The sequence below is a fragment of the Balaenoptera borealis genome (genome assembly GCF_965194805.1).
Source record: "Balaenoptera borealis genome assembly, chromosome: 15".
Lineage (NCBI taxonomy): Eukaryota > Metazoa > Chordata > Mammalia > Artiodactyla > Balaenopteridae > Balaenoptera > Balaenoptera borealis.
Genome location: NC_138871.1, coordinates 62,252,403 through 62,264,540, shown reverse-complemented (window position 1 = coordinate 62,264,540; position 12,138 = coordinate 62,252,403). Strand labels below are relative to the sequence as shown.

Below are 12,138 nucleotides of genomic sequence, written 5' to 3'. Positions count from 1 at the left end.
CAGTTTCCACTCAAGCAGTTCTGGGCTCCCCCAGGATCTCTGTGACTTTAGCCCAGGGTTCTCTCATTTCCACCAACAAAACTCCACTCAGGAAGGAATGGAAGATGCTCTCTTCTTGCTTTCTCCAAATGTTCCTGGGAGTAAACCTTCTTATGACTTCTAAGTTCTCCCCCAAGGTTAATAGTGGGGATGCACCATTCCCCGTCCCCTGAGTCTTATTTGCCACATCAGTGTCTTCCTGCTCCCTTCAAACCTGAGATGGACACTTCTTGAGCTGCCTTAGTTTTGACCTGTCCTCTGAAGGAAGTCTTATTTCTGCACTTTTGAGATGAAACCCAAAGAGAGATGAAAATGAACCTAGAGACCTTCAAGATGGCAGAGGAGTAAGACGTGGAGATCACCCTCCTCCCCGCAAATACATCAGAAATACATCTACATGTGGAACAACTCCTACAGAACACCTACTGAACGCTGGCAGAAGACCTCAGACTTCCCAAAAGGCAAGAAACTCCCCATGTACCTGGGTAGGGCAAAAGAAAAAAGAAAAAACAGAGACAAAATAATAGGGATGGGACCTGCACCTCTGGGAGGGAGCTGTTAAGGAGAAAATGTTTTCACACACTAGGAAACCTCTTCACTGGCGGAGATGGGGGGTGGGCGGGGGGAAAGCTTTGGAGCCACAGAAGGGAGCACAGCAACAGGGGTGCAGAGGGCAAAGTGGAGAGATTCCCACACAGAGGATCGGTGCCGACCAGCACTCACCAGCCCGAGAGGCTTGTCTGCTCACCTGCCGGGGCAGGTGGGGGCTGGGAGCTGAGGCTCCGGCTTCAGAGGTCAGATCCCAGGGACAGGACGGGGGTTGGCTGCGTGAACACAGCCTGAAGGGGGCTAGTGCGCCACAGCTAGCTGGGAGGGAGTCCGGGAAAAAGTTGTAACTGCCTAAGAGGCAATAGACCACTGTTTCGGGGTGCGTGAGGAGAGGGGATCCAGAGTACCGCCTAAATGAGCTCCAGAGACGGGCACGAGCCATGGCGATCAGCGCAGACACCAGAGATGGGCATGAAATGCTAAGGCTGCTGCTGCAGCCTCCAAGAAGCCTGTGTGCGAGCACAGGTCACTCTCCACACCTCCCCTCCCGGGAGCCTGTGCAGCCCGCCACTGCCAGGGTCCCGAGATCCAGGGACAACTTCCCCGGGAGAACACACGGCGCGCCTCAGGCTATTGCAACCTCATGCCGGCCCCTGCCACCGCAGGCTCACCCCACATTCCATACCCCTCCCTCCCCCGCGGCCTGAGTGAGCCAGAGCCGCCTAATCAGCCGCTCCTTTAACCCCATCCTGTCTCAGAGAAGAACAGATGCCCTCAGGCAACCTACACACAGAGGTGGGGCCAATCCAAAGCTGAACCCCGGGAGCTGTGCGAACAAAGAAGAGAAAGGGAAATCTCTCCATGCAGCCTCAGGAGCAGCAGATTAAACCTCACAGTCAACCTGATGTATGCTGCATCTGTGGAATACCTGATAGAAAACAGATCATCCCAAAATTGAGGTGGTGGACTTTGGAAGCAACTGTAGACTTGGGGTTTGCTTTCTGCATCTAATTTGTTTCTGGCTTTATGTTTATCTTAGTTTAGTATTTAGAGTTTATTATCATTAGTAGATCTGTCTGTTGATTTGGTTGCTCTCTCCTTTTTCTTTTTTATATATACTTTTTTTTTCCTTTTTCTCTTTTTGTAAGTGTGTATGTGTATGCTTCTTTGTGTGATTTTGTCTGTATAGCTTTGCTTTTACCATTTGTCCTAGAGTTCTGTCTGTCCATTTTTTGTTTGTTTGTTTGTTTGTTATTACTTTTTAATTTTTAATAATTTTTTATTTTAGTAACTTTATTTTATCCTTTCTTTCTTTCTTTCTTTCTTTCTTTCCTTCCTCCTTCCTTCCTTCCTTCCTTCCTTCCTTCTTTCTTTCTTTCTTTCTTTCTCCCTTTTCTTCTGAGCCATGTGGCTGACAGGGTCTTGGTGCTCTGGCTGGGTATCAGGCTGGTGCCTCTGAGGTGGGAGAGCTGAGTTCAGGACACTGGTCCACCAGAGACCTCCTGGCTTCACATAATATCAAACAGCGAAAGCTTTCCCAGAGATCTCCATCTCAATGCTAAGACCTGGCTCCACTCAACAACCAGCAAGCTACAGTGCTGGACACCCTATGCCAAACAACTAGCAAGACAGGAACACAACTCCACCCAGTAGCAGAGTGGCTGGCTAAAATCATAATAAGGTCACAGACACCCCAAAACACACCACCAGATGCAGCCCTGCCCACCAGAAAGACAAGATCCAGCCTCATGCACCAGAACATAGGCACCAGTCCTCTCCACCAGGAAGCCTACAACTCACTGAACCAACCTTACCCACTGGGGGCAGACACCAAAAACAACGGGAACTACGAACCTGCAGCCTGCGAAAAGGAGACCCCAAACACAGTAAGTTAAGCAAAATGAGAAGACACAGAAACACACAGCAGAGGAAGGAGCAAGGTAAAAACCCACCAGACCAAACAAATGAAGAGGAAATAGGCAGTCTACCTGAAAAAGAATTCAGAGTAATGATAGTAAAGATGATCCAAAATCTTGGAAATAGAATGGAGAAAATACAAGAAGCGTTTAACAAGGACCTAGAAGAACTAAAGAGCAAACAAACAATGATGAACAAGACAATAAATGAAATGAAAAATTCTCTAGAAGGAATCAATAGCAGAATAACTGAGGCAAAGAACGGATAAGTGACCTGGAAGATAAAATAGGGGAAATAACTACTGCAGAGCAGAATTTAAAAAAAAGAATGAAAAGAATGGAAGACAGTCTCAGACACCTCTGGGACAACATTAAATGCACCAACATGCAAATTATAGGGGTCTCAGAAAAAGAAGAGAAAAAGAAAGGAACTGAGAAAATATTTGAAGAGATTAGAGTTGAAAACTTCCCTAATATGAGAAAGGAAATAGTCAATCAAGTTCAGGAAGCACAGAGAGTCCCATGCAGGATAAATCCAAGGAGAAACACGCCAAGACACATATTAATCAAACTATCAAAAATTAAATACAAAGAAAAAATATTAAAAGCAGCAAGGGAAAAGCAACAAATAACATACAAGGGAATCCCCACAGAGTTAACAGCTGATCTTTCTGCAAGCCAGAAGGGAGTGGCAGGACATATTTAAAGTGATGAAAGGGAAAAACCTACAACCAAGAATACGCTATACAGCAAGGATCTCATTCAGATCTGAAAGAGAAATTAAAACCTTTACAGATAAGCAAAAGCTAAGAGAATTCAGCACCACCAAACCAGCTTTACAACAAATGCCGAAGGAACTTCTCTAGGCAGGAAACACAAGAGAAGGAAAAGACCTACAATAACAAACACAAAACAATTGAGAAAATGGTAATAGGAACATACATATCGATAACTACCTTAAATGTAAATGGATTAAATGATCCAACCAAAAGACACAGACTGGCTGAATGGATACAAAAACAAGACCCGTATATATGCTGTCTACAAGAGACCCACTTCAGACCTAGGGACACATACAGACTGAAAGTGAGGGGATGGAAAAAGATATTCCATGCAAATGGAAATCAAAAGGAAGCTGTAGTGGCAATTCTCATATCAGACAAAACAGACTTTAAAGACTATTACAAGAGACAAAGAAGGACACTACATAATGATCAAGGGATCAATCCAAGAAGAAGATATAACAATTGTAAATCTTTATGCACCCAACATAGGAGCACCTCAATACAAAAGGCAAATGCTAACAGCCATAAAAGGGGAAATCAACAGTAACACAATAATAGTAGGGGACTTTAACACCCCACTTTCACCAATGGACAGATCATCCAAAACAAAAATAAATAAGGAAACACAAGCTTTAAATGATACACTAAACAAGATAGACTTAATTGATATTTATAAGACATTCCATCCAAAACTACAGAATACACTTTCTTCTCAAGTGCTCATGGAACATTCTCCAGGATAGATCATATCTTGGGTCACAAATCAAGCCTTGGTAAATTTTAGAAAATTGAAATCGTATCAAGTATCTTTTCCAAACACAATGCTATGAGACTAGATATCAACTACAGGAAAAAATCTGTAGAAAATACAAACAGATGGAGTCTAAACAATACATTACTAAATAACCAAGCGATCACTGAAGAGATCAAAGAGGAAATTTTAAAAAACCTAGAAACAAATGACAATGAAAACACAATGACCCAAAACCTATGGGATGCAGCAAAAGCAGTTCTAAGAGGGAAGTTTATAGAAATACAATCCTACCTCAAGAAACAAGAAACACCTCAAATAAACAGCCTAACCTTACACCTAAAGCAATTAGAGAAAGAAGAACAAAAAAACCCCAAAGTTAGCAGAAGGAAAGCAGTCATAAAGATCAGATCAGAAATAAATGAAAAAGAAATGAAGGAAACAATAGCAAAGATCAATAAAACTAAAAGCTGGTTCTTTGAGAAGATAAACAAAATTCATAAACCATTAGCCAGACTCATCAAGAAAAAAAGGGAGACAACTCAAATCAATAGAATTAGAAATGAAAAAGGAGAAGTAACAACTGTCACTGCAGAAATACAAAGGCTCATGAGAGATTTCTACAAGCATCTTTATGCCAATAAAAAGGACAACCTGGAAGAAATGGACAAATTCTTAGAAAAGCACAACCTTCTGAGACTGAACCAGGAAGAAATAGAAAATATAAACAGACCAATCACAAGCACTGAAATTGAGACTGTGATTAAAAATCTTTCAACAAACAAAAGTCCAGGACCAGATGGCTTCATAGGCGAATACTATCAAACATTTAGAGAGGAGCTAACACCTTTCCTTCTCAAACTCTTCCAAAATATAGCAAAGGGAGGAATACTCCCAAACTCATTCTACGAGGCCACGATCACCCTGATACCAAAACCAGACAAAAATGTCACACAAAAAAAGAAAACTACAGACCCATATCACTGATGAACATAGATGCAAAAATCCTCAACAAAAGATTATCAAACAGAATCCAATAGCACATTAAAGGGATCATACACTATGATCAAGTGGGGTTTATCTCAGGAATGCAAGGATTCTTCAATATACACAAATCAATCAATATGATAAACCATATTAACAAACAGAAGGAGAAAAACCATATGATCATCTCAATAGATGCAGAAAAAGCTTTTGACAAAATTCAACACCCATTTATGATAAAAACCCTCCAGAAAATAGGCATAGAGGGAACCTACCTCAATATAATAAAGGCCATATATGACAAACCCACAGCCAACATCTTTCTCAAAGGTGAAAAACTGAAACCATTTCCTCCAAGATCAGGAACAAGACAAGGTTGTCCACTCTCACCACTACTATTCAACATAGTTTTGGAAGTTTTAGCCACAGCAATCAGAGAAGAAAAAGAAAAAAAAGGAATCCAAATCGGAAAAGAAGAAGTAAAGCTGTCACTGTTTGCAGATGACATGATACTATACATAGAAAATCCTAAAGATACTACCAGAAAACTACTAGAGCTAATCAATGAATTTGGTTAAGTAGCAGGATACAAAATTAATGCACAGAAATCTCTTCCATTCCTATACACTAATGATGAAAAATCTGAAAGAGAAATTAAGGAAACACTCCCATTTACCACTGCAACAAAAAGAATAAAATACCTAGGAATAAACCTACCTAAGGAGACAAAAGACCTGTATGCAGAAAACTATAAGACACTGATGAAAGAAACTAAAGATGATACAAACAGATGGAGAGATATACCATGTTCTGGGATTGGAAGAATCAACATTGTGAAAATGACTCTACTACCCAAAGCAATCTACAGATTCAATGCAATCACTATCAAACTACCAATGGCATTTTTCACAGAACTAGAACAAAAAGTTTCACAATTTGTATGGAAACACAAAAGACCCCAAATAGCCAAAGCAATCTTGAGAAAGAAACACGGAGCTGGAGGAATCAGGCTCCCAGACTTCAGACTCTGCTACAAAGCTACAGTAATCAAGACAGTATGGTACTGGCACAAAAACAGAAATATAGATCAATGGAACAGGATAGAAAGCCCAGAGATAAACCCACGCACATATAGTCAACTTACCTTTGATAAAGGAGGCAAGAATATACAATGGAGAAAAGACAGCCTCTTCAATAAGTGGTGCTGGGCAAACTGGACAGCTACATGTAAAAGAATGAAATTAGAACACTCCCTAACACCATACATAAAAATAAACTCAAAATGGATTAAAGACCTAAACGTAAGGCCAGACACTATAAAACTCTTAGAGGAAAACATAGGCAGAACACTCTATGACATAAATCACAGCAAGATCCTTTTTGACCCACCTCCTAGAGAAATGGAAATAAAAACAAAAATAAACAAGTGGGACCTAATGAAACTTAAGAGCTTTTGCACAGCAAAGGAAACCATAAACAAGACGAAAAGACAACCCTCAGAATGGGAGAAAATATTTGCAAACGAAGCAACTGACAAAGGATTAATCTCCAAAATATACAAGGAGCTCATGCAGCTCAATATCAAAAAACCAAACAACCCAATCCAAAAATGGGCAGAAGACCTAAATAGACATTTCTCCAAAGAAGATATACAGATTTCCAACAAACACATGAAAGGATGCTCAACATCACTAATCATTAGAGAAATGCAAATCAAAACTACAATGAGGTATCACCTCACACTGGTCAGAATGGCCATCATCAAAAAGTCTACAAACAATAAATGCTGGAGAGGGTGTGGAGAAAAGGAAACCCTCTTACACTGTTGGTGGGAATGTAAATTGATACAGCCACTATGGAGAACAGTATGCAGATTCCTTAAAAAACTGAAAACGAACTAGCATACAACCCAGCAATCCCACTCCTGGGCATATACCCTGAGAAAACCATAATTCAAAAAGTGTCATGTACCACAATGTTCATTGCAGCTCTATTTACAATAGCCAGGACATGGAAGCAACCTAAGGGTCCACCGACAGATGAATGGATAAAGAAGATGTGGCATATATATACAATGGAATATTACTCAGCCATAAAAAGAAATGAAATGGAGGTATTTGTAATGAGGTGGATGGAGTTAGAGTCTGTCATACAGAGTGAAGTAAGTCAGAAAGAGAAAAACAAATACAGTATGCTAACACATATATATGGAATCTAAGGGGAAAAAAAATGGTCATGAAGAACCTAGTGGCAAGATGGGAATAAAGACACAGACCTACTAAAGAGTGGACTTGAGGATATGGGGAGGGGGAGGGGCGAGATGTGACAGGGTGAGAGAGTGTCATGGACATATATACACTACCAAATGTAAAATAGATAGCTAGTGGGAAGCAGCCACATAGCACAGGGAGATCAGCTCGGTGCTTTGTGACCACCTGGGGGGGTGGGATGGGGAGGGTGGGAGGGAGGGAGATGCAGGAGGGAGGAGATATGGGAACGTGTGTATATGTGTAGCTGATTCACTTTGTTATAAAGCAGAAACTAACACACCATTGTGAAGCAATTATACTTCAATAAAGATGTTTAAAAAAAAAATGAATTCATTGGGGGACAGATGGATTGAGAGTTTGGGGTTAGCAGATGCAAACTATTATATATAGGATGGATAAACAACAAGGTCCTACTATACAGCACAGGGAACTAAATTCAATATCCTGTGATAAACCATAATGGAAAAGTATGAGAAAGAATGCATATATATTTAACTGAGTCACTTTGCTGTACAGCAGAAATTAACATTGTAAATCAACTGTACTTCAATAAAAAACTGACTCTGCACCCAAAAAAAAAAAAAAAGAAAGAGAAAAACAAATACTGTATGCTAACACATATATATAGCATCTAAAAAAAAATGGTTCTGAAGAAACTAAGGGTTGGACAGGAATAAAGACACAGACATAGAGAGTGGGCTTGTGGACACGGGGAGGGGGAAGGGTAAGCTGGGACGAAGTAAGAGAGTGGCAAGGACATATATACACTACCAAATGTAAAATAGATAGCCAGTGGGAAGCAGCCGCATAGCACAGGGAGATCAGCTCAGTGCTCTGTGACCACCTAGAGGGGTGGGATAGGGAGGGTGGGAGGGAGATGCAAGAGGGAGGAGATACGGGGATACATGTATAGGTATAGCTGATTCATTTGTTATAAAGCAGAAACTAACACACCATTGTGGAGCAATTATACTCCAATAAAGATGTTAAAAAAAAAAGAAGAGAGAAAGAAAATGAACCTATACGACAGAAGAGAAAGAGAGAGAAAAGGAAGACCTAAGCTGTAAGATGGAATAGTTCAAATGTATTCAGAGTAAATGCAAAGATAAATCATATCATTTCGGCTTTAAGTGGATGGATGGAAGATTCCTGGAAGGTTATAAGAAAACAGACTACTTCACAAATAACTGAGAAAATACTGTAAAAGAATAAATCGTGGTTTCCATATACTCAAAGAAGAGCAGCCAAAAAAGATGCAGATGCTGCTTCTTGCCAGCTGGATTTAGACATTACACTTTCCAATGATTTTGGCAATTACTCTGAAATTGTAATTAGCTCACTCTCTCCAGCTGAATTTTCTGTACAAATTGAACAAATATTTGACCTTTAGCCAACTTTGTCATTGTACCCTGTTCTTCCAAAGTGCATGAGCATATGTGCTTGATATCATTTTACAGCCCCCCACCCCGTGGGATGAGCTAATTCACCAAGTTTTCTAATCCAGCTGGGTGCAGATAAAGCAGCAGATCTTATTTAAGGGCTTGCCCAGGCCTTTGTAAAAACAAGACAAAGCAAAAAGAAAAACAAAAAACAAATTCCCCCTACAGGAAGGGGTGGGGTGGGGAGGGGTGGGAATTGATTAGCCGGAAGCAAAATATTCCCATGCAACACTTTTCCCCTTGTCTTTTTAAACCAACTATTTCATGGAAAATTCTACCGCATCTGCACCTTTCTTGCAATAGGTTGGATCATTGTATGACACTCATGCAATAAGCTTCTAGATAGAGCTAGTTTACAACTCCAGAAGAGTTGGGTTGGCCTACCAGGAGATCCAAACTCTCAGGGTGACAAAGTCACATCCAAATTGAATCCCAGGTCACAGAGCTCGTCACTTCCTATTTCATGTAACTAAGAGCTGAGAAGGAATGCTTCCATTTTCTTTACATCTAAGGGAGGAGATGCATTCGGGAGTGGGGCAGTGATCTGTGGAAGGGAGGAGAGCTGAAAGCATTTAGTTACACCCAGTGATCCAACAATTAACTAATTTAAGGAGAGACTACACAGGCATCTTCAGTCCCAAAACTGGCATTTTAGAACAATAATCCAAGACTCAAAATAGTCAAGGCAGCCTTGAGTATCAGGGTTTAAAAGAATGAAAGATAAAAAGAAAATAACTTTGGAGAGGAAGCAGCGTGTGGTGGGAAGAACGAGACCACAAAACCATTTTAAGCGCAGCGCTTCCCTCCCTAATGTGGACCACAAATTGTTTTAGCCTGTGATCACACTCAGCCCCCGGGCTCCCAGGAGAAAGACTTCCATGCTGGCCCAGCCCTGCGTGGCCAAGATTGTCTGGGAGGGGGGTTAGGAAAAGAGCAGGAGTTCTAACTTTAGTTCTCTCTCCGGTCTGAATGAAATGCAACTCTGCTCCATTCAGACACATAAGGGTTAAAAAAAAAAAAAAGTGCATTTTGGATACAGCTGGAAGCTATTAACAACTCTGAGACCATCTCAGTAACCCAGTTAGAGGATGGGTGGCCTGGCAGAGATTCTGAATCCATGTTTGTAATCACAGGCTCTTACCACTGGGCGGGGCTTTCTTTCTACCTCCCACCCAGTGGAGACATCCCCTCTTCAACTGTTCAGTCCCTGCTTGCATACTTCCAGCCCCTTCCTTCAAGGGCAACTTCATTTACTAGAAAGTTCTTTTTGGCAAAAAATGCCTCCATAGAAAATCTCCCCCTTAGTTCTAGCTCAGTCCTCTGATGTCATAGCACACGACAGTCCTACGTGTGAAGACAGCTGTACTTGCCTCCAAATGCTCGCCTTCTTATGGCCAAACACCCCATCTCCGCCAGGCAGCCCTCCCATCTGGTGGTTTCCAGATCCCTCCTGAGCCTGCTTACTCTTTGAATAGTGCTTATGTTTCAGAGTCCCTTCTAGAGGATCTATTCCTAGCTCCCAGACATCAATATAGGGTCCTCTAGGAGACCTTTTCATTCAGGAGTTTTTGAGGGAAATTTTTTTCAGGGAAGATGCAGCCACACCCCCTCTTAGGTACTGCCACTAGAGCATCTACACTGTCTCATCCCCTAAGCAAGCTTCAGGCTAACGCAGCCTTGCCTAGTGAATGCTGCTAGCCTGTCAATGGCGTCACCAAGCCGGAGAGGAGGGAGGACAGAATGAATGAGCTTCCCCTGGGTGCCTAGCAGGGCAGTCCCCAGCTTTCCACCGAGTGTGGAGGCGGATGAGGAAAGATCACTCCCATCCTGACCCTGGAGCTAGGACCCAGCCTCTAGGACCGAGACAAAAGATCACTTCATTATCTATCTCCCCTGTCCAAACACCTTCCATCGAGTCCCACCTCCCGCACAGAACGCAAGCACTCAAGCCTCCTTCACCTGGCCCAGCCCTACCCATCCCCAGGCTCCCTGCAGGCTCCAGTCCGGGGCCTCTGCTGCAGCAGCCCACCTTGTCCCGGCTGGTCCCGACGCAAGGCCCATGCTCTCTCGCTTGCCCTTTCCGAATACCTTTCTTCCTCCTGCGAGGTTTTCTGAGAGTTTCCTCTTTTCCTGGGCTAGCTCCAGAGCAACTGAAAAACCAGTATTCTCTAATCGCGGACTCAGGCTGACATTTCTGACCACTGGAGGCAGGTCTTTTCCCAGCGTTCTCTTCTTCAATTAATTAATTGTTCGAATAAGCACAGGAATGAGCCTCTTGTTCTTGCTCTCAGCAGGTTAAGTGCAGTGGATGGTGATTGCTCTTTTGGTCTGAGGAGTGTCCTAATTACCTCTTTGCTTTCATTATACGGAGGGGATCCAGGGTCAGCCCAGGCTCTGGCTTTTAGAGATTAAGTAAATGAATAGTTATGACCTAACAGTCACCCCATATATAAGCTGATACCACAAGGTGTAATCTTGACCTCATTTTGCATTCCCAGCTGTGCCTCAGATCAACTGTGATGTGAGAGCTGGAAAGATAATCAATCCCGAGTTCATTGTGAAATGTCCAGCAGGATGCCAAGACCCCAGGTACCACGTTTATGGCACTGACGTCTATGCATCTTACTCCAGCGTGTGTGGCGCTGCGGTTCACAGGTGGGTAGCGCTGAGCTTCTTAAGCACGAGCAATCAAAGTGTGGGCAGGGTGCCCCCGGTGCAGGGTTGCCTGATTAGCAAGCAAGAACAAACAAACTTAATGGAGCATCCTGTATTTTATCTGGCAGCCCTATCCCACGGGATGACCCAGAATCTGTGCATGGTCCTGGATCTCCTTTCAGATCTCTCTGGAAAGGAGGACTGACTTCTCTTTACACCTTAATGGGTGGGGGTGGGAGGGAGAATCCTACTCTTTTGTGTTCATAATGAGGAAACCAAAGTTCTTGATGATGTAAAGCATTTTTATTTTTACCTGTATGCGCTGAGCAAGGAGATAATAGGGACATGACTAAGGAAGGCCCAGAAGTTTAGAGAAGAAATGTCACAGCTCCAGTTGATGACCTGGAGACAAATAGGAACAGGAAAAGTGAGAAGGAGGGTGACAGGGGGTCCTGCCTGGTCAGCCATTGATGGGGGATCCGGGAAGGAGGACAGGAGGCATGACATGCTTTGGACCACGTCACTGCCTAAATGAGGAAAGGCAATAGCGACCTTCACAGAAGCCTCACACTTCTTTTGCTTAGGCTTGGAGCCAAAACCCAGGGAAATGCATGTTTGCTTAATATCTTTGAAAATGGGTATGTGTCAAGCACTCCACCTGTGTTATCTAATTCGGGGCCCTCACCATTCCCCTGTGCGGTATCTACCACCGTTGTTGTCGACCTCTTAAAGGTGAAGAGAGGTTGAATA

General features: G+C 42.6%; 1 protein-coding gene across 4 annotated transcripts in view; it reads left to right on the top strand.

Annotated features, from left to right (window-relative positions):
- The window catches only part of VIT (vitrin), a 133,229-nt gene that overhangs the window by 54,599 nt on the left and 66,492 nt on the right, over window positions 1–12,138 (top strand). For all 4 annotated transcript variants that reach the window (XM_082356753.1, XM_082356751.1, XM_082356754.1 and 1 more), the window contains exon 4: window positions 11,232–11,388. In XM_082356753.1, the coding sequence (XP_082212879.1) occupies window positions 11,232–11,388 (157 nt within the window). The remainder of the gene's footprint in view (window positions 1–11,231; window positions 11,389–12,138) is intronic.